Source organism: Theobroma umbraticum, unplaced genomic scaffold (genome assembly GCF_002168275.2).
Source record: "Theobroma umbraticum cultivar Fairchild unplaced genomic scaffold, ASM216827v3 scaffold_30.0, whole genome shotgun sequence".
NCBI classification, from domain to species: Eukaryota; Viridiplantae; Streptophyta; class Magnoliopsida; order Malvales; family Malvaceae; genus Theobroma; species Theobroma umbraticum.
In genome coordinates this window covers 294,055-316,721 of record NW_018397254.1, presented here as the reverse complement: position 1 = coordinate 316,721, position 22,667 = coordinate 294,055, and the positions used below count along the sequence as shown (strand labels likewise).

The following is a 22,667-nucleotide window of genomic DNA, read 5'->3' as shown; positions in this document are numbered from 1 at the left end:
CCTTTGGGGTTCCTTTTTTGGTTTCTTAAGCAGCCAGTACGAAGCTAATTGGCCGCCCAAAATACATGGAACGCAGAGGCATCACGTCATTGTCCATAGAAATACTGATAAAAGAATGTGAAAACAACGCAACTTCAACTTATCATCTTTTAGAGATATATATATATATACACCGTTTGATGAGGATTTCAGGGGTGTGTGGCTGCATTATTTGTTATACTAACAATAGATGACAGACAAAGCATGGTGTTTGAAAGATGAGTCACAGACGAGGAACTGTCTCTCTTATCACACCCCACACCCACAAGCAGTGTACTGGACAGTATCTGTACTAACTGAAATTATGGGAATATATAGCTCTTATGTTTTTGCAGACCAAATCATCCTAAAAGAATTTGTGGCATTTGACCCGACCATGTATGTTTAGATTCATTCAAAAATTGAAGTGGCTCGAGGAATGACCCTTTTTCACTTACAAACCAAGGGGGTTGCCAAAGACTCTTTATCTTTCAGTGCCTCGACGCCATTCACGAGAGTTTTGCAAGAATCAAGGTCACACTCATGATATCCAAGTCCGAAACCAAATTCCAATGAAGATTCTAGTCTAATATGAGATAATGCGCATGGAAAGTACCAATTAACAAAGATAAAGTGAAATGCCAAAATTCTCGAGTTATTAGAAGAATTAGTACTATAATATAACACAGGAGACATTCATGACAAGACACAACAATAAACTTGAAAATAATCTATATGACTGCGAGAAATTGTGGGAAGCACCATCATTGTCTTGGAGGCAGTATTTCATACACAATTCTCCCCATTCTGATCATATGCATACAGCATATTTATATTTTGTATACTACTGCGTATGAGAATGTTTAAAGGAAATTCAGAACCAAACAAAAAATGGCTTCTGACTTTGAAGTACTCCGTAGACCTCAGGCATTTGCTATATTTGGTTTCTTTGGATCTTCCACTGCTAATTCACTATCTGGAAACTTTTCATGTGAAAATGGTGGGAACCGCCATAATTTTCTACCAGGCATTAGGCAACAACTCTGTTTGATCCCCCAGGTTCCACATGCACTAAATCTGTGTACAGAACATGCGCATATACAAACAAGAGCAAAAAATCCAAAAATAATCTCTCATTGGCCTTAAGTGGCACAGGTGCTACTATTTGCAGCACCCTGGATCATGATCCAGCTTCCTTGAAGTACATTATGGTGTTTTCTAGCTTTTGGGATAATGGCTAGCTAGCTAGTATTCTAAAAATGATACTAGCATGGCATATCTCTCATGCTGCACTTGTCATAATTTGATCTCAGCTGCACAAAGAATGCATGCATCCTAGGTTAGCCTGCTAATGGATGCTATGACGCTGATAGAGGGGAACTTATTAGGAAGAGATTAGTATAATTAATGGTTTGGGGTTGGTATTAGAATAAATTAAGGGAAAGAAGGTGGGACCCCACCATAGAGAGAGCTAGCACTACATCAAAGAGCTTTAGAACAAAGGAGAAATCCTCGTTTCTGTCTCTCCCAGCCACTATATATTTATATGCTCTGCAGTTCACTTTGGGAAGCCAAGTTAAAAGGAATTTGTTAACTTCTCTCCCTGCCCCCAAGGCGCAAACCCACACCAGCAGCACCACCATCCACCAAAACCAACAGTAATAGTACTATCAGCACTTCATTTTTTGCCATGCCTTTCAACTGCATAGCACCGAAACCAGAACATGGCAGCAGTGGCCCAGTGGAAGCTTTGTCAGAGACGTCGTCTGAGTCCCACAACAGGGCTGTCCTTGCGTTTCCAATACAACACAATTCACAACCTCCAGTCAGGGTCACCTTGTATCCTATAACTTTGAAGGTCTCTTCCTATAACATCATGTATTTGATACTTACACTATTATGCTACTGATGGCATGGAAAATAATTAAGCTTTGAGTTTTTCCACTTGTACTAATTAACTAGTGTCTTCTTTTGTGCGTATCACTTTGATTTATTTTCTGTGACTCTTTACACAGTTTGAGAAGGTCGTCTACAAAGTCAAGTTGGAGCAGAAAGGATCATGCTGGGGTGCGTGGATCACCCGAGAAAAGACCATACTCAATGGTATAACAGGTGTAGTTTGTCCTGGAGAAATACTAGCAATGTTAGGTCCGTCCGGAAGTGGTAAAACCACCCTTCTTACCGCCCTTGGAGGCCGCCTCACTGGCAAGCTATCTGGAAAGATCACATACAATGGTCAGCCTTTTTCCGGTGGCGTAAAGCGAAGAACGGGGTTCGTGGCACAGGATGATGTTTTATACCCTCATCTCACGGTTACCGAGACCCTTTTATTCACTGCACTGCTCAGGCTACCCAACAGCTTGAGCCGAGATGAGAAAGTCCAACATGTTGAGAGAGTTATCGCTGAGCTAGGATTGACAAGGTGCCGAAACAGCATGATTGGGGGGCCACTCCTTAGAGGAATATCAGGAGGGGAGAAGAAGAGGGTTAGCATAGGTCAGGAAATGCTAATCAATCCCAGCTTACTTTTGCTAGATGAGCCCACCTCAGGTTTGGACTCAACCACAGCACAACGGATCCTGACCACAATCAAACGCCTCGCTGGTGGGGGCCGAACTGTTGTCACCACCATTCATCAGCCCTCTAGTCGACTGTATCACATGTTTGACAAGGTAGTTTTGCTCTCTGAGGGCTGCCCCATCTACTATGGTTCAGCATCTGCATCCTTAGAATATTTTTCCTCCATTGGTTTTTCGACATCCATGACTGTCAATCCCGCTGATCTCTTACTTGATCTTGCTAATGGTAATTTTTCAGCTCCCTTTCTTTATTTTTATTTTTCACCTTTAATTTACTTCCCTTCGTTGATATACAGAGACTGAGCAACGAAGAAGCTTTCTCCTATTCAATGTTTCTTTCTTCCTTGCTCTTTTAACCTTTGATGGGGTATGATCAGTTGGCCTACCAAAAATGGTGCTTTCTCCTTTATGCCTGTGACTATGGAGTATTATCAGACCCCACCCTTCAGACCCATTAGATGAACTAGGGTCATTTTCATCAATGCTAAGCTTAATTATTAAAATTAATATCAAGTTTTAATATATAATTTTTGCCCACGTCTATATTTTAAACACACGTGTATACGAGTATATGCATATTAGAGCAAGAATTAAATTATGTAGATAGATATGTGAGTGCGACTTGAATTATGGAGAGTCAAGAATTCTTACTTGTAAAAAATATTGCTACTTAATTAACAAGAATCGAACAATGCAGGAATAGGTCCTGATTTCAAACACTCGGTGGAGCAAGTTGAGAATACAGAACAAGAACAGAAATCAGTGAAGGATGCTCTTATTTCTGCCTACGAGAAAAACATTTCCACGAGACTGAAAGCCGAGCTTTGCAATTCGGATGTCAATAACTACGTCAATACAAAAGAAGCATCTGCAAGTAATTTTCTGTGCGAATCCTTAAAATTTTGCCTGACTCGACTTTTGAGCTGAACTGATTGAGGTACGAATTGGGATTCAATGCAGGGAATGGCAAGTCAGAAGAGTGGTGCACGAGTTGGTGGCATCAGTTCAAGGTGCTGCTCCAAAGAGGGGTTAGAGAAAGGAGGTATGAAGCCTTCAACAGGCTGAGAATTTTCCAGGTCATCAGCGTCGCCGTACTCGGCGGACTCTTATGGTGGCACACCCCAGCTTCTCACATCTCAGACCGCGTAAGAGCTCTTCTTTATTATATCAAAACATGAATGGTGACTTCCATGCCATTTCACAATCTTGGAGTTCGCAATAGCTTTTCCAATCCGCATTGTTCCTATACCCAGAAATAATCTGGGTCAAACTAAGAGCTTTGGGAGATATGTCTCGAATTTGAACACCTTTGAAATTATGCCAGCTATAGAATTCTTTGCGTATGAAATCTAGCAGATGCTAAACAAGCTTTTGCATTTTTCAACAGATTGCACTGCTGTTTTTCTTCTCCGTCTTCTGGGGCTTCTACCCACTCTACAATGCCGTTTTCACATTTCCTCAGGAAAGAACCATGCTAATCAAGGAGCGATCTTCTGGAATGTACCGCCTTTCCTCTTACTTCCTCGCCCGAACATTTGGTGACCTGCCACTGGAGCTAGCGCTGCCAACAGCCTTCGTCTTCATAATCTACTGGATGGGTGGTCTTAAACCTGACCCTGCTACCTTCATCCTATCTCTGCTCGTCGTGCTTTACAATGTCCTTGTCTCCCAGAGTCTCGGCCTGGCCATTGGCGCTATTCTCATGGACATAAAACAAGCCACAACGTTAGCTTCTGTCACGACTCTTGTTTTCCTTATAGCTGGGGGATACTATGTTCAACAAATCCCCGCCTTCATAGTCTGGCTGAAATACCTGAGTTACAGCTACTACTGTTACAAGCTTCTTCTAGGAGTTCAGTACAACGAGGATGATTATTACGAGTGCTCAAAAGGAGTGTTGTGCAGGGTTGGGGATCTTCCTGCCATCAAATCAATGGGTCTGAACCATTTGTGGGTAGATGTGTGCATCATGGCACTGATGCTGGTGGGCTATCGACTGATAGCTTACATGGCTCTTCATCGAGTGCGGTTGAGGTGAATTTTAGCAAAAACATAAGGTTGCATCCGACAGGTCAGTTAGAAGAGTTTTCTCCTTCTTCAACCGAAGAATAACTTTAGAAATTTTGGAGGGAACCAAGCTGTGAAATTTTGATCAACATCCCTTTGAGTCCATGTAGCAAACCTTTTTGTTATAGTTTTAGGTAATACTACTACTGACTTAGAAGTTTCTAATTTGAGACTGAATTTATACCTATCTTAAATAATTGATTTGAATGTGCTACTATGTGATGAGAAGAAAGGAAAGCACATGCACCCCACAATGCAGTAAAAGAAAACAAATATGAACCAGACTCAAGCCCCACTAATTAATTTTCTGTAGGGCTGAGCTGAGGTCCTGATTTTGGTGGGGTTTCTAAATCCAAAAGTTACTTTAGTTCAACAGCTTCCTCCTAGTGCACTCAACAGAAACACAAGGGCACAGTCCAGGAACCAAATATGAATAATTTTGGGAACACCTGATGGTGATGGAAAAGACAGGAGTTAAACACAGCATGGCAAAGCTTTCTTTTTCACTTTCTATTAATTATTAATGAAAGATGGGAGAGATTTAGATTCAGTTCAACTTTGATCTTCTGGTCAAAAGCAAGTGAGACAAAAATAAGGAATCTCCACCAAATATCATGTCGACCATGTTGAAAAATGAATTCTGTTAGCAATATTACAGGAAATGTTTATTATATAATTCAAAATGAAGCAGGGAATGTTAATTGGGTACTTGGCTGAGAAATTACCGGAACATGACAGAAAAAAAAAAAACAATCTTGGTTTTCAGTTACTATGATTTTGATCAAATCCCATGCAGATATCATAATTAGTCAATTAGGAATCCCAAACATATCCATCTTAATGAGAAAGAAAAAGGAATGGATGATGCTAGGCTGGATAAGTAGAGAGGACTTGACAACTTATGCTGATCACAGCAGGATAATCAGGAGTCAGTCATAGTTCCATGGGAAAAAGTTAGCTGAGAGAGAGAGAGAGAGAGAGTCGCATAATTTTATTTCTGATATTAAAGTTAGACTGATAAGAGGACCACATGGTGCGGATACAGAAAAGAAAAGATCACCTGAAAATGAGTGGAGAACTAAGTAAACAAGAAATGACACCCCAATCCATGTCATTTCCTACTTCAAGATCGTGTATCCACGCCAAAATTCATCATCCATGAAAACGTTAAGGAAGGGCAAAGAAATCTGCATTCTGTCCTGTCCTTTTTATTCTTTATGGATGATGTGGCTTTCATTTCAGCATGTGGAAGTACTAACCTCAGACCTAACCCCAAAACAAAACAACTAGAATTAAATCATCTTTGAATACCAGCACCCTTCAACAAGTAACTTTTGAGCAGGATTCCTTGCCTGCCTGACACAAAGGGGGACTGATCAACTCAAGCAGTAAGAGCTGACCTCTGGGTTCGCACTACCGCTAAACGAACAGCTGGAAGTAAAATCTCAGGCTTAATGAGTTGTCATCAGAAACATGCTCAAAGTGGGTATCATCTAAACTCCAACATGAATTTACATCCGAATATTTGATTCTTTGATTGATATCTAATTTTATTTAAAAAATAAGTTTCGAATCTCCTTCTTCTAATTAAAAAAAAAAAACTCCAACATGAATTTTGTCTGAAATTGAAGCCTGCTTTGGATAGAACTCATTTCCCAATTAACAAAACTCTGACTATTTCCTTTCCAAAATTTTACAAATATATTCACTTCTTAGAAAGGGTTCAGATTATAATCTAAAATAATTGTTTACTCTTTGATAAATATTGCAAAATATTTTAAAACTACAAAACGACGGATTAAACACTTGGGTTTGTAATTTACTGAAAAAAAAAAAACTAGTATAGATTTTTAGCACGCTCTTTTGTAATTGAAACAGTTTCAAGTTACTAGGCCCAAATATGAGTGGCTGGGCCAGCCCGACTCAAGGGATTCCCGATTCCCTGTAGTTTTGAGTCTGGTACTACAAAATTTGGAATGGAGGTGATAGAGATAGAAGAGAAGGAAGAAATCTGATACTACTTGTATTTTGGAAACAGAAGAAATTTAAGAGAAGAAAAAGCATAGGATGGATGGAATTGGAGAGGAGGGAGGAGGAATAAGGCTGAGCAAGAGGTTCTCCGACAACAAGCCTTGCTCTTCGGGGGAAGTTGATTACAAGACAAAGGCAGGGACCGCTTGGAGCCATTCCTATCTCAACCAAAAGCCATGGCATCCCCTCTCCTATCCCAACCAACGCCGCAAGTGGATCGCCGAGCAGACCCATTCCCAGCGCATGCGCCGTGCCGAGGAAGTTGCCCGCGAGGTTTTTCTCTATAATCTGTTTTTTTATATCTATGTTCTCTTTCAATTGCCCTTACAGTGAGTAACAGATTACATGTTTTTGATGCAGTATGCCCAAGAGCAAGAATTCTTTCGCCAGACTGCTCTAATTTCCAAGAAAGAGAAGGAAAAGGTTTTCTCTCTCTCTCTCTCTCTGTGGAGAAAAGAAACTTTAATGTTGTAAATTAAACTAAGTGGTTTCCACTAATTTCTATCTCTATTTCTTTTTTGGGGACTAAATTACCCAACAACCCATATTAAATCCATAGGTGGAGATGATGAAAGCTGTTAGCTTTATGTATGTTCGTCCGCCTGGTTATAATGCTGAAAGTGCCAAAGCAGCAGAGATTGCTGATGAGAGGAAAAGGATTGAGCCCAACAACATATCCGATGATCAGTCTACCGATGTGGTTTCAACTGCAATGTAATGTTGCTATCAAATTTAAACCTTGCCATGTTTTTCCTTGTTTTAAATTAAGCTGATATTTTCAATCTTGGGATATAGCATTCTCAATTGATGAGCTTCAACTTGCAGGCCGACTGAATCTTTGCCTGGTAAAGATCCTAACGGTACAGAGAAGAAAAAACCAAGACCAAAAGATGTTTTTGGGCGTCCTTTACCGACTGAGGAAGAGTTTGAAATCCTTAAAAATGCTCCACGGTGTGTGTCAATGGTAGCTTCTGCAATATTAATCAGCGGTAGTTTGAAATAGTACATGCATACCAGGACAACCCTATCTTGACTGTTAAGCCAAAGACAATTGGATCTATAATGAGGAAAACGGACCATTTGATTTGATTACTTGATTGTCCATTTGCATGTGCATGGAGTGCAAATAAATTTAACTATTAGATAGAGTGTATAATGCATAAGCAATGAAACTGGCTTACTCACATTACGTTGTTCAATCTACATCCTTTTAAGGGATGTTAAAAACAATTAGTTTATAATAAGGGCAAAATATATTTATCTCATAGTTACATTGCTATATTGCAAATAAACATTCTATTTGATTTGGTTAACATGATGATGATGCTTTCAGGCTGGAGACTGGTGTTCCTGGACGGGTTAAACCATTTGGTGTTGAAGTCCGTAATGTGAAATGTCTTAGGTGTGGGAATTATGGGCACCAGAGTGGTGATCGTGAGTGTCCATTGAAGGATGCTATAATGCCAAATGAAGAGAGTCGCTTGAAAAGAGATGACCCCTTGACTGCTATCATGGCTCAAATGGATCCTACTGAGGTTGGTATTACTTCTATATTGGTTCTGTTGAAATTATTGAAAGGAATTATAGCTTAATCTTCCCATGATGATATTGCTCCAAGTACTAAGCTCTATTTAGAACTTTCCTGTCGTAATTTTTATGGGGTAAAGTAGTTGTTGCATTTAAAATCAATGCAAAAGCCTCTAGGAGCAGGGCATAAAATTTTGAAATATCTATTTTCTGGCGAAAAGCTGTCACTTCAACAATATCAAAACTAAAAGACTACTTGGAATTTGTTAAAATATTTTCAGAAAGATGTTTATACGCAGATAGCAAAAAACAATCTTCGTTATCTCATTTGTTTCTTTGTTGATTGTTTTTTCTTTTTTTTTGTGGTTCTTTCCTGGATTCCCATCTTGCAGCCTCTGAAGTGGGAGCTAAAGCAAAAACCAGGGATGAGTCCTCCTCGTGGTGGATTTCAACCAGATGATCCCAATCAACAAATAGTTGCTGAGGATATATTTGATGAGTATGGAGGTGAATTCTTTTTCCTATTGCAGACTCTTTGGCTTTAAATTTGAGCTCATATAATCTAACTATGTAACCACTTTTTCCTTTTTATTTAAATTACAGGATTCCTTTCTGGGGGTAATATCCCTGATTTGCTGACTAACTTTTCTTGCAAACCCAAGAAAAGGAAGTCCTCAAGAAAGAGTAGACAGAAGAGGCAGTCATCCCCAAGTAGTAGGGAATTAGAGGTTCGTGATCAAGATGAATTACCTTCACCTTCACGTTCTGATGATGATGAGAGAAGGTCAAAGAGGAAGAAGAAAACCAAGAAGAAGAAGGAGAAGAAGAAGAAGAAGAAGAGGCAGGGTTATTCTGAGTTAAGCTCTTCTGACGGTTTAGATTTTGACGGGCATCAGAGAAAGAGAAGACACAAGTATTCTTATTCATCTGAAGACTCTGACTCTGACAGGCAATACAAGACTAAACACAAGTATTCTTATTCATCTGAAGACTCTGACTCTGACAGGCAATACAAGACTAAGGAAAGCAGAGAAAAGCATTCATATATATCTGAAGATTTGGACTCTGATCAAGAACGCTGGGGATCAAAGCACTCTTATTCATCTGAGGACTTTGATAGGCATCATAGGAAGATCAAACATAAGCGTTCTTATTCATTTGAAGATTCTGACTCTGGCAGGCATGATTTGAAGAAAAAGAGTACCCAAAAGCCTTATACCTCAGATCATATGGATGCGTATAGCCACAGGAGTAAAAGGAGCGGACAAAAGCATTCTTATTCATATGAGGATGATGATGGGCATGATAGGAAAAGCAAAAGCAAGCATTCCTATTATTCTGACCATGGTAGGCAAGAGCATTGGAAAAAGACTAGGCAAAAACCTTATATCTCGGAAGATTCGGGCACTGATACACGTAATAAGAGTGAAAGGAGCAGACATAAGCATCCTCATTCGTCTGAAGATGATGCCGATAGACATGTTAAAAGTGAAAAGAGTCGACACAAGCATTCCTCTTCACGCCAATATGAAGATTCAGACTTTGATGCAGACAGCAGAAGTAGACATCGTCGTCGTCATTGAGACAGCCATAAGCACCCAAAATTTGCAACAGAATGAGACTCTGGCCGTTAACCACTTTTTTTTTGGCATATGCTAGAGAGACCAAGGTGAAGAGAGGGGAAATTATACTGTTGTTGCTAGCTATTACTTAGAATCATAAGAAATGAAGTCACTTCCATGAAAAACGTATGTATCACTTGTCTATCATTGGAGTTGTTGCAAGTCGTAAACCATGGCGACCTTAATTCTTCCAACAGTTCTGAGATATTGCATTTAAATCCTTTATAGTGAATCCGTGGCTTTTGATAAAAAACGAACAGTTTCTAATGGGAAAACATACCCAACATTTGTTGTGACTGAAAATTCTTTTTTTCCCAATAATTTGGTCCATTTAAAATATGAGAATAATTGTATGAAAAGACAAAGGTATATTATTAGTGAAAGCTTTCATGGTGGAGTTAACTTGTCTTATAAATACGAAAAATAAATTTCTTATATTAACATAACAATAAATTTACTGTTGCCGTGCATATTTGTTTCTAAATTTAAAGTATTTTTATTCTCCAAACATGGGTAGAAAAATAACCGCACATATCCCTGCGGCTTGGCTGCAGTGAACTGTGAAGCGACATTTATCACAATCACAGCAAGAAGAAACGAAAATAGGCGAGATGGCTGCTAATGCCGGCAGGGTCATACTGAAAGGGAAAATGAAGGTGAAGGGAGTTCCTAGTGCTTCGTCTCAGTTGGGGAAATTCCTGGGCATTCCTGAGCCTCCTCGCGCCGACACTTCCAAATTGATCTCCACCTTCATCAAAATCAACAATCGCCAGGTCTCCCGTCCCCAGTCATCAACCCTTACTTCTTTTCATTTTCTTTTCTAAAAAATAATCAACTTATTTCTTAAAACCTGTTGCAATTGATGAACAGGATAGATAATAAAGTTGAAACCATGACAATGATGCGTTCGTTGAAATGCCCGAATGGGTGTTTCTGTTTCTGTTTTTTTTTTCTTCTCAACACCCAAACTGTATTGGTTCCTCTCATCTACTTTGAGAATGGTCTTAAGTAATATTACTGACTAGTTATTATTATTTGCAGGGGCCCGGTATGAAGAAGGATGGTCTTTGCATGGAGAAATTGAAGGCCTTATTGGATGGCAAAGACAGAGTTGGAACCCCGGAGATTGCTAAATTGTTGTCCCCACAATTTGTCAACTCTGCCTGATCATCCTAAATTCCTGGTTGAATGTTTATGTCTGGTAAAAGTTTAAGTGTAGCTAGTTTCAACTTTCAAGGTTTAGATACTTTGAAGTCAGCATCTCTTGGGATGTTTATGGCGCTGAACATTTAGACAACCTGGAGACATTTGTTCAGCGGAAGCTTTTGGGTGTTTTTATAGTCACGAGCAACAACATTGTTCATCCATAGTTTCTGATTACTGTCTTGCAATTCCCCCATGCGTGTTCCCTGTAAGACAAGGGATGTTTAGCTGCTTTTCTCATTCCAATAACGGATGGGATTCCTGAGATTAATGCTACAAGCTTAACATTTGGCAATTTTTTTATCAACAGCTTAGGGGATCATCGTACGATGAGAATGCAACAAAATATGTTATTAGGCAAAGATTTAGGCTTTCCGACTTGCACTAGCTGCACGATTAGGGTTCCATTGTTTGATACTTGATTGTGTTTCATGGATGAATCTACGAAATCATGGTTAAGGTATGAAAATTGAAAGAATAAACCAATGGTTGATACAAAAACAGGGGGAGAAGGATCATTTTTGGTTTGGACATTGGGCACCTAATTAAATTATTCAAAGGACACACATGCTGCGAATCAAAAATGTAGATTCCTGACAGTCTGCTGTTAGTTGTTCATACATTAAAAGGCCAGGATCCAGTGTTTGAGCCCGACTCTGAGCCCTAAGATGAGTTTCTGTAAATTTGAAACAGAGTCCAAATCAATTAGCCCAAAAGGAAAAACCACTCATCATGGTAGGGCTCCGCTTTACTCTTTCAAAAGTTTTTTTCCCTCTGAGTCTGACTAGTGACTAGGGTTTTAGGCAGGAGGTTTTTCTTTTTCTTGCAGCAACGAAAAAAGGTTATTGGTGGCAATGATGGCAACATCAAGAGTATTTGGAAGGGGGAGGGGACTGATAGCAGTGGTCAAGGCATCTTCTGCTTCCTTTGCTTCTTCTTCTGCTTCAAATACAAGTGGAGCGGGCCTTATGCGGATGATGCCTGTCTCTCCACAGCTGGGCGAGTTCCTCGGAGCCTCCGAATCTTCTCGCACCGAAGCCGCCAAGAAGATCTGGGGTTACATCAAGCTCCACAAACTCCAGGTCTTTCGCTCTTTACTTTTCCTTCAGTAGTTTCTTCCAAGATTATGGGTACCATAGCTCTCATGTTATTGGTGAAAAAATTAGAGAGAATATGCTAATCATGTTCATTTCCATTGGAGTTTGAATCCATATTCTCAATCACTTTGTCCTGAAATGAATAAATGAATTCTCTAGTACACCCATGTCGCTCAAATGGAAAATATGATTGATACTATTTGTTATATATCTGGTGTGAAGAAAAATGTAGAAGAGGAAAATGAAGTTTTGAGGGATTATTCTTGAAGCGATTACAAAAGCAGGAGCTTTTGCAATTTGTTCTGGAACTTGATGGTAAAAAGATTATCAGGGAGGATAGATAATCAAATGGATATAAATCAGAAAGGTCCTTAGATCTTTAAGTCTAGTAGAGTTCTAATACATTTCTGTTTAAGTTGGCTTCTATTTTTTCCACTAAAGCAAGGGTTGATTTCTGTTTTCTTTTTAGTGCCACCTGAGGGGAATTGCATTTGTGTCCCATTATTCTGATGTTCCTAAGAAATCTTGGATTTGCCTATGAATTTGGTCTGACCTTATGCCATAAATTGTTTCTTGTACTTGTTCTTTGCTTCATTCTTTACCCTTTTTTTGTTTTTTTCTTGAATGTGACTATGCTGCCTGTGATGTTGTTTAGAATCCTGAAAACAAGAGGGAGATTCTTTGTGATGAGAAGTTGAAGAGGATATTCGCGGGGAAGGACAGTGTTGGAATGTTTGAGATCACCAAATTGCTCTCCCCACATTTCGTGAAATCCCATTGATATTTTGGCTTAGCCTTTTTGGAGCTTTATGATAACGATGATGATGATGCTGACTACTTTTTTTGTTATCCTGGTTTTTCTTAGATGTTTTCTATATTCTGATTTTGGGTTACCTTATGAATCGCTGCTAACAGCTGGAATCATTCAATGTTCTTTACATGGAGGCTCTGCCCAGCAGAAGAGACAACCATTTCCCACTAAAAAACAGAACAATGTGGTGATGAAAGTAAAAAAAGAAACATAAAAACAGCAGAGAAACTGACACAATAAAGTAGCGTTTGGTATCAGGGATGTAAGCCACATTCCTTGCAATGTGACCTATTAAATTACATTGCAGTGTTTATTTTGTAACAAATCACTGCAATGTAAGATTGCAATGCAATCACATTGCAGCCATGGAAGTAATGTGATTGCAGTCCAAAATAATGCAATCACATTACATTGCACTCTGCAATGTTCTTAAAGATAATTTTACCCTTCAACTTTATTATCTTATTAAAAATATTTTATATATTATAATTAAAATAAGTATATAATATAAAATAAAAATTAAAATAAAATAAAATATAAAAAATTAATATTTATATAATATAGATAAAACAAATTAAAATAAATATATATATATAAAAAATATATTAAAGAAATAAAAAAATATATAAAATTAAAATAATAAATAAAAATAAAATATATGACATAAAATATATTTAAAATATGATTATATTAAAAATTAATAATATAAATATAAATATATCAAAAATAAAATATAAAATATTATAATAATAAATAAAAATAAAATATATGACATTAAAAATATATTTAAGAAATGATATTATATAAAAATTAATAATAAAATATAAATATATTAAAAATATATGATATTAAAAATATATTTAAGAAATGATATTATATAAAATTAATAAAAAATATAAATATATTAAAAATAAAATATAAAATATTATAATAATAAATAAAATAAAATATATGATATTAAAAATATATTTAAAAATGATATTATATAAAATTAATAATAAAAATAATATATTAAACTTATATTTTAATAATTAAGGGTAATTTTGACAATTAGCATTACATTCTCACTAAAGTACTTGTAAATCAAACACTGCAATGTTATCTTCCCTGCATTTTAATCATTATTTTACTTACATACCAAAACGTAGTATGTTCCCTGTAATCACATTGCTTGTAATCACATTAGACCTGTAATCACATTGCATTGTAATGTACCAAACGCCACCTAAGGGTCCGTTTGGTACACTGCAATATAAAGCACATTACTTGTAATGTGGCTTATTAAATTACATTGCAGTGTTTGTTTTGTAACAAATCATTGAAATGTAAGATTGCAATGCAATGGATGTAATGTGATTGCAGTCCAAAACTAATGCAATCACATTACATTGCACTCTGCAATGTTCTTAAAGACAATTTTACTCTTCAATTTTATTACCTTATTAAAAATATTTTATAATATTATAATTAAAATAAATATTAAAATAAATATATAATATAAGAATAAAATTAAAATAATAAAATATAAAAAATTAACATATATAATATAGGTAAAAACAATTAAAATAAAATATATAATATAAAAATATATTAAAGAAATAAAAATAAAATATATAAAATTATAATAATAAATAAAAAATAAATATATGACATTAAAAATATATTTAAAATATGATATTATATAAAATTAATAATATAAATATAAATATATCAAAAATAAATATAAAAATATTATAATAATAAATAAAAATAAAATATATGACATTAAAAATATATTAAAGAATGATATTATATAAAAATTAATAATAAAATATAAATATATTAAAAATAATATATAAAATATTATAAAAATAAATAAAAATAAATATATGATATTAAAAATATATTTAGAAATATGATATTATATAAAAATTAATAATAAAAAATATAATATATATTAAACTTATTTTAATAATTAGGGGTAATTTTGACAATTAACATTACATTCTCACTAAAGTACTTGTAAACCAAATACTGTAATGTTATCTTTTCTGCATTTTAATCATTATTTTACGTACATACCAAACAGTGTAATGTTATTTTCCCTGTAATCACATTGCATTGTAATGTACCAAACGCCACTTAAGTTCCAAATGTAATAAAAACCGGAGCAAATCTCCTGTTGGACAAACTGTCACCAATAAAAGAGTCAAGCTTGCCCTTAAAGGGATTAAGTGCCCGGGAACTACCATGTCTGTTCAGGAACTGGTCCCATAAGAAATGTGGCAAAAATACTAGTTAAGAGAGAATTCACAAATGTAATGACCCACAAAATCACCTAATTTTGTCATAATTTTGAAATAAAAATAGGATTTGATGATGTAGATTGAGCATTTTCTTCTTTCTTTGAGTGGAATAAGTGTTAGCAATAAGGAAAGAGGTTGTCCACCTGACCTCCCAAGGCAACTTACAAGGGGGCACAACTCTAGCTGGGAGGAAGAGCCACCCATTCAGGTGATACCAAAAATGATAAATTATCCTTGGGTTGGACAAAGACTGGTAGCACGAAAATATACTTGCTACGCATGTGTGTTTTTGTTTCATCCAGATTGAAATATTTTCAAACGTAAGATCAGATACTCTATATTTATGTCCGAAAGAGAGGAAGTCCAGGGCATTACTACTTGCTAATAAGGAGATTATTAATTATAATGCAACATATACAACAAATTAATTAAGCAATGGAAGAGAAGGTCGCCCTACAATTTGTTGAGTTCACTCTCCTTCACAAAAAGTCCATGGAAGCCGTAAGGGATACGTTGGGGTAGCTTCACAGTAGCCACTATGTCAAGATTGGGTGACTTTGCATCCATCACCAAGAATCTTGATTCTCCTGTGTTTTCATTATGAACATACGTCAACAAAAACCCATCATCCTCCTCCGCCTCTGGATTCTGCGGTGCCTTGGCAACAAAGAAGGGCTCCCCACCGTAGCACCCTGGACCGTACATCCTGCTTCCCACCGTGCACTCCTGGAACTCTCCTTTGGACACATCCAGCTTCACTACCCCTGATATTTTTGGCAGCGGCTCACCTACGCCAGAGTATACGTACCTGTTCTTTTTAGCTAAGTATGCTGGGTTTAGCACTGCAAAGTCTAGATTTCTTGATGAGATCGGCTGCCTTGTTACCAGCCCTGTCTTTAGGTCCATTCTCACTCTCTCCATCATACCGTGGATAAGGTCCAATCTCTCCAGGGCATGTTCTATTGATATTATATTTGGTGCTAACATAACTATCGCATTGCCATCGTCCTCTTCCCAAGCATTCACCACATGCACGGGGTTGAACCCTGGCATATCAAACCATCTCATTTCTGAATCATTATTCGCATACCTAGGGATGACTCCAATTCTTGGCACTTTGGCCGGATTTAATATCATAGGAGAACCTCCTTTTAAAATCATTTTCATGGGCTTTATTTCCATTTGTATGTCAGGAAATAAGGCATAATTCTTTGTAATTGCAAAATCATGGACGAAAGATGGACGGGCCATAGACAGTATGGGCACATCTGAGTGTTTGTTTCCGTCTGCGTCGAAGTTAAAGTAAGTTAGAAATGGACGTATGAGACCATATCTGAAAGCAAAGGCCTCCCCACTGTCAGGGTCTATCTTGGGATGAGCTGTCATGTTGGCCAACAGTTTTCCGTCAAAATCATGGCGATCCAATGTCTCTATATCACCATTGGGGGTCAAGCGTACAGCATATGGCAAATCAGACTCACCAAGAGCATAGAGACGGTTGCCGAACAAGGCCAGACTAGTGTTTGCAAGACCAATGCCCTTGGCAGGATTGTAATGACCAATTATAACTCTAGCTGCATAGAGCGCACCACGGGCCAGACAAGCAGGCATGCTGCTGAAACTAGAGAAAAAACTGGGAACAACCGGAGAGCCGATGCTTTGCTCAGTGGTATACTTGTAAGTCTTGACAAAACGGCTGCACAGAGTGGCTCTGCCCTGGGAAATTCTAAGGGAGTGAAGCATGCCATCACCGTCAAAGAGGTGGTAAGGGCCACGAGGTTGGTACTGTGGATTGGGGCCATTGCGTACGTACGCACCGTCTAGGCATGACGGAAGGGATCCTTGTATCACCTCACAATCTGTTGGAGGAAGCTCATCAACTGGAGCAAAGTTACCTGAGAGCACGAACCTCGGATCAAATGCGGGGCGGAGAGGAGGGTCCACTGAGTTGTTGATAAAGTCATTTAATGTATCAAATATCCTTGTCGTTACTGTCGTTTCTGCCTTTTTCTTTGCTCTAATCGATGACGAGACCGTTAGTGATGGAATTTGGATATTTGAAGTCGGGGGCTTTGTTTTACTCGTTGTGGTGGTGGAAGTTTGAGGTTTACTCTCCATTCTAACAGAGGAAATGCTGCGGTGAGGAGCATGAGATGGTCCCGGGTGTGTCGAAATGGTTCTGGAATTGGGTAGTGTGACGGTGGGAGGGGCGAGTTTTGAGAGGGAGGAGGAGAAAGCGTCCATTGTTACCGCTTCTCTTGACAAATCAGCAACAACAATAAGGAACTTGTAATGAAAGGAGAAAAGGAGTGTTGCAACTTATACTTGTGTATCATCCGAGTGGGCACGACTGAATCTTCACCAATATTTCAACGAAGGGAGAAAAAGGAACTCTTGCAAGTTATGCTTACCTATGAGCCGCGGGGCACGAATGACCTATGAATACAGCCAAAATTAACAACCCAACCGTTTTGATTAAAGTTGGTTTGGTTTCCTAGAGTTAAAACTCACAAATCAAAACGACTTAATCTATGTGTGAATCAAATTCGGTTCCTATGAAAAATATTTACAAAATAAAATCTTGAATATATCAAGTCATTTTAAGAGGAAATATCTTAATTTGTTATATTTTACTTTAAAGTCAGTATTTCTGTGTGAATTTACAATTAAGCAATTATATTATACACATAATTAGTCACTTTAAACCTTTTCAAAGTTAATATATATTTTCAACATTTTTAGGTGAGCCAACTGAGCTAATTTATAATCTATAAACGTATATCTAATTACTTTGTGAGTATTTCTATGAATTTAGACAACATTTTTTTCTAGCCTGTAATCTCAACTCTACATCAAATTGGAACCTACTTGGCTTAGCTTAGCTTAGCCAGGGATTACCCTAAACATCCAGAGGCGGCTCAGTAATCTTGAAGGTCTAAAGTTAATTATTCAGATGAGGTTTTTTTAATGAAATTGAAAAAAAATTATTAAAATTTTTAATTAAATTTATTATTTAATAAATCAACTATCATATAAGATAGAGATAATATAATAATATAATATAAACTCCAAATTAAAGTAAAAAAGTCTACAAAGATTAAAACAATGATACCTAATTGTTGAATACTTATTGCAAGCAGCAAATAAGGCTTACGGTTTTATGAAAATAATAATATAACAAGTTTACTATGCATTTTTTGGAGGAAAATTGAAGGTAAAAAAAAGATAAAGTGATTGAGGAAAGAAGAATTTAAAAGTAAATATTATAAATTGAATAAAAAAGATAATTGATTTAATATATATGAAAAAAAATAATAGTTGGAGATCATTAAATACATATTACCATTAAGTGATTGCAAATAGAGGAAATAATTGAGAAAAAAAAGTTATTAAAGATTGTTAAATATAAATTACTATTACTTGATTGGAAATAGGAAAAATTGCCGGGAATTAATAGTATTGTAAGAAGTAAGAAGCGATAAAAAATTTAAGTTTATTAAGTACATAATTAAAAAATAAAAAAAATATTATTTTATTAATTATTTTGATTTTTATATGAAAAATGAGTTAAATAATTGAGAATAAATACGTGAAAGGGAGAGAAAGTAAATATTTATTAAGCTTGAGAGATAGGTAAATATTTTAATAATTATCTTAATTTTGTATGTTTTTAATGTAATTAATTATATTATTATTATAATAAAATTAGGAAGTACACCAAAATTTTGGGGCCCAAAGCCACTGCTTTGGTGGGTTTACCCCTAAGCCGGTATTGAAACATGTCAGCCTCTTTAATTCTTAGCTTCTTTAGGCTTATAAAGGGGTAAGAAGTTGAATCTATAGATGTGTAAAAGAAGTGGTCCTGTTCCTGTAATCAAACAGGTTAGGCCGCCGGTTTTAGGCTTATAAATTTCAAGCACCTTGTGAGATGAAGAACTCTTTGCTTCTACGTATCATTGTCTCGAATAAAAGCAAAGCAATGATTCCTCCCCCAAATGGTCCCCGCTAGTTATAAGGGAAGTGAAGCAATTGGCTGGTTGCACTCAAAAATCAAAATAGTTTTAAATTGGCTGCAAGAGCCCAAAAGGAAAGGCCGCAATCATTTTTGGGTGCATAAAAGGCTGTGCATGTTCAACATGTTGGCCGGCCCAAGAAGGAACTGGGTCCCAAATGCACATTTTGGTGGTCGTGGCATTCCTCTTCTGTTTTCTGTTTTTTAGGACTCCCATTCTCCCCGCCCCGTCTTCGTCGCTTGCTAAATCTCCGTCAGAGGCAAGCACGGATCAGATCTTTTCCCTGGAAATTCTAGCCGAAATATCAACTATGGTCAGCTCCCTTTCTCTACTAGACTCGTCGTTTTGTAATTCTGATGTAACTTTTGAAGAGTTTTACTTCTGGCTGTCTTTGGTTTCAGTTATTTCACTGCAGATCTAAACCTGTTTGACTAGAGATCGAAATCGATTTACTTTGTAATTTATACTTTTCGCACAATGGACTCGGATCCGATCCATTTTTTTCCTTTTAACGGATATATTTTGTGGATATATTTTTGTTTGTTTTGATCCATTGTAGAAATTTCTTTTAATCTGAACGGAAACTAAATTGGAGAGTGAAGAACAATGTTAATCGAAACTAAATCCAAGATATGATTGTAGGCTTGAATTTGACATTGCACTGAAAGTATGACCTCCTCTATCTCGGTTGTATCCCATTGGCATTGTTTCCTGTTAGCAGAAGATCTTGGTGGAGTTATCTATGAGAACATTAGAGTTGGTAGGAGATCAAGATTTGGGTCATTTTGCAATCCTTAATTGTGTTTATGGTGTTGTTTGTAGGAGTCATGCCCTTCTGTTAAAAATGTCCTCCTTCTGGATTCCGAAGGGCAACGTGTTGCTGTTAAATATTATTCCGATGACTGGCCAACTAACAGTGCTAAAGAATCTTTTGAGAAATCTATATTTACCAAGACTCAAAAGACAAATGCCCGCACTGAAGGTAAACAATTTGCAATATTCTAGGCCTCTTTCTGTGTCGTGTTTATTGTGCCTGTATGTGTTCCTTTGCGCTGTTATTTACCTATTTTCTAATAATCATGTTGTTCAAGTATACCAACTATAATGCACATGTATCTGTCCCTTCCCTTTTAATGTTGATTGATAACCATATGTTCTTTATCTATGTAAGGGCAATAGATATATTTGAATAAATGAAACTGGTGAGTTGATCAGGTTATTGGTTTGATAGTTTCATCAGTTTTAAGAAAATAAAATCTTTTCTGGCACCAAAAGCTATGTGAGAGATATCATTTTGCACTTTGTTTTATTGTTTTTGGTTGGGAGGACAATAAATTTCATTGATTGACCTTGCTTAATTTATTCATACCGTTTCTACTTAATTATGATGCTGATTCCTTGTTTACAGCGGAGATAGCAATGTTTGAGAATCACATTGTTGTGTACAAGTTTGTTCAAGACCTTCACTTCTTTGTTACTGGGGCTGAGGATGAAAATGAGCTCATCTTGGCCACAGTTCTTCAAGGTTTCTTTGATTCAGTTGACCTTCTCCTAAGGTTTTCAGAATCTCTTATTACACTGTTTACCAGCTCTTTATACATGCTTAGGTCATGTCACTAAGAAATTATTCTGACTCCTTTTGTTAACTCTCTCTTCTTCCAGAGGCACTGTGGACAAGAAAGAGGCGCTGGAGAACTTAGATCTCATTTTGTTATGCCTTGATGAGATTGTTGATGCCGGGTATGCAACATGACTCATTGTAGCTAAAGTTTACTTATGTATATCTGCCACAATACTTAATTTATCTTTTTTTGCTGGGTAATAGTTAAAATTTCTTGAATTTAAAACATTGGCATACTGCCAATTACTAAAAGAATAAATGTAATTAAAAAAAGGAACATCCAATGGATTAGTCAATGAACATTAGCCTGTCATTGCTACTTGAAACTGTTGTTATTGATCTTTTGCTAATATTTGAATAAAAAGACAGTTTTGCAGACACATAAATTGGGTTAATAACAATTATACAAGTAAAGAAAAGACAGTATCTTGTACGTTTTACCCTTCTAACAATAACTATATTATATTTTTTGGGTGTACATGCCCTTCTAGCAAAGCATTTATCAAAAGATAGATAAATCTAAACAGTTTACACAAAACATTAGGTATTTGGACTTCTTGGCTGAAATTAAATAAGTAAACAAGAGATGGAATTAGGCTTTCTGGACTTAGTTGCTCTACCTCTCTTAGACTCTTGGGAGTTCCTGGCAGCAACTAAAATGGTAATCCTTAGGGCCTTGGGGTTCTGAGCCATCGCAAGCAACTCCACGCCATGAGAGTGATTTTCTGTCCTGGTTAACTCTCTTTTTCTCCTTTGCAGCATCGTTCTAGAAACTGATGCAAATGTTATTGCGGGGAAGGTTGCTAGTCATAGTATAGATTCGGGTGCTCCATTATCTGAGCAGGTATTGTTACTTTGGTTCTTGGAACAAACATCACTAAATCACCCCTTTTTTTTTTCATTCTTCCAACATTTCCTCCATGAGCAGGCAAACATTGAACCATGTTATTAGTTACATGTCATTGACTATTGCCACCATATTTGCTTTCTTTATGTTTTGCAGACAATTAGTCAAGCATTGGCCACTGCTCGTGAACATTTAACAAGATCCCTTCTGAAGTGATGATCGAGGGCAGAAGCAACGAGATTTATCCTGTTACATTTCTAGTTTTCCTATTCTTGTAACCTGGCTGGTAGGCACCAATTTTGCTTCAATGTTGCTTTCTTAATATGAGTGGATGATGGTGCCATATGGGGCTGCTATGCTAGCTGGTTCTTGCCAAAGGATTGGAGCATTTGTTCCTCTTTTCATGTTTTTCCTGGTGTAAACCGTGATTTGTTTGAACATTTAAATGCAAATAAGAGCGATGGAGATGGAAGGAAATTGATGCTGGGAATATCAAAACATAAATCTCTGAATAATATTTCTTATCTTGGATCAACTTATGTGAAAAAAAGAGCTAGAACTTTATAAACGTTACATTTGCGTGCCAAAAATTGCTCAGTATATTACAGAAAATTTTAACAATAAACCCAACGTAGGAATAGTACTCGAGTATTTGGCTTATTATTATCCTTATGTGTAAAGAGCATTGTTCGATTTTTTTTAATTATAAAATAAATAAAATAAAAAAAACGTAATGTAGGAATAATATAGTTTTGAAAAAAAATTATAAAATCATTGTGATGAAATATAATTGCATTTAATAATAAAGGAGTCTTTTGGTTAATATTTTTGTTAAGTTAAAAACACATCCAAAAAATATAATATAAACACAATTTAATTTTTAAATTTTTTTTAATGCTTTATTGCTATTAAGCAATATCTAAAAGACCTTGACTTAACCAAAAAA

At 36.4% G+C, this 22,667-nt stretch overlaps 5 protein-coding genes and 1 pseudogene across 6 annotated transcripts; 5 read left to right on the top strand and 1 right to left on the bottom strand.

Annotated features, from left to right (window-relative positions):
• Positions 1 to 1,595: 1,595 nt before the first annotated feature.
• ABCG14 (ATP-binding cassette 14) lies at positions 1,596 to 5,298 on the top strand. The gene is made up of 5 exons (XM_021440631.1): positions 1,596 to 1,876; positions 2,034 to 2,823; positions 3,295 to 3,471; positions 3,558 to 3,742; positions 3,985 to 5,298. Exons 1-5 carry the CDS (start codon positions 1,709 to 1,711, stop codon positions 4,633 to 4,635), a joined length of 1,971 nt encoding a protein of 656 aa, XP_021296306.1. The 5' UTR covers positions 1,596 to 1,708; the 3' UTR covers positions 4,636 to 5,298.
• Positions 5,299 to 5,939: 641 nt separating this feature from the next.
• LOC110416384 (zinc knuckle (CCHC-type) family protein) lies at positions 5,940 to 10,038 on the top strand. The gene is made up of 8 exons (XM_021428376.2): positions 5,940 to 6,146; positions 6,703 to 6,968; positions 7,056 to 7,118; positions 7,255 to 7,409; positions 7,521 to 7,646; positions 8,029 to 8,230; positions 8,615 to 8,729; positions 8,826 to 10,038. The coding sequence occupies exons 2-8, from the start codon at positions 6,732 to 6,734 to the stop codon at positions 9,803 to 9,805; spliced, it is 1,878 nt and encodes a 625-aa protein (XP_021284051.1). The 5' UTR covers positions 5,940 to 6,146; positions 6,703 to 6,731; the 3' UTR covers positions 9,806 to 10,038.
• Positions 10,039 to 10,272: 234 nt separating this feature from the next.
• On the top strand, positions 10,273 to 11,342 carry LOC110416394 (uncharacterized). The gene is made up of 2 exons (XM_021428397.2): positions 10,273 to 10,617; positions 10,886 to 11,342. The coding sequence occupies exons 1-2, from the start codon at positions 10,456 to 10,458 to the stop codon at positions 11,009 to 11,011; spliced, it is 288 nt and encodes a 95-aa protein (XP_021284072.1). The 5' UTR covers positions 10,273 to 10,455; the 3' UTR covers positions 11,012 to 11,342.
• A 122-nt stretch (positions 11,343 to 11,464) lies between these two features.
• On the top strand, positions 11,465 to 12,993 carry LOC110416389 (upstream activation factor subunit UAF30-like). 2 transcript variants are annotated; one of them, XM_021428383.1, is made up of 3 exons: positions 11,465 to 11,782; positions 11,851 to 12,129; positions 12,800 to 12,993. In XM_021428383.1, exons 1-3 carry the CDS (start codon positions 11,780 to 11,782, stop codon positions 12,923 to 12,925), a joined length of 408 nt encoding a protein of 135 aa, XP_021284058.1. In that variant the 5' UTR covers positions 11,465 to 11,779; the 3' UTR covers positions 12,926 to 12,993. The 2 variants fall into 2 exon arrangements, with proteins under 2 accessions (XP_021284058.1, XP_089640674.1); XM_089784548.1 differs by lacking the exon at positions 11,465 to 11,782 and having other exon boundaries at positions 11,795 to 12,129.
• A 2,630-nt stretch (positions 12,994 to 15,623) lies between these two features.
• On the bottom strand, positions 15,624 to 17,497 carry LOC110421101 (putative carotenoid cleavage dioxygenase 4, chloroplastic pseudogene; annotated as a pseudogene).
• A 1,844-nt stretch (positions 17,498 to 19,341) lies between these two features.
• LOC110413942 (coatomer subunit zeta-1-like) lies at positions 19,342 to 22,311 on the top strand. The gene is made up of 6 exons (XM_021424976.2): positions 19,342 to 19,566; positions 20,076 to 20,235; positions 20,662 to 20,809; positions 20,916 to 20,993; positions 21,634 to 21,718; positions 21,878 to 22,311. Exons 1-6 carry the CDS (start codon positions 19,411 to 19,413, stop codon positions 21,935 to 21,937), a joined length of 687 nt encoding a protein of 228 aa, XP_021280651.1. The 5' UTR covers positions 19,342 to 19,410; the 3' UTR covers positions 21,938 to 22,311.
• Positions 22,312 to 22,667: the final 356 nt, after the last annotated feature.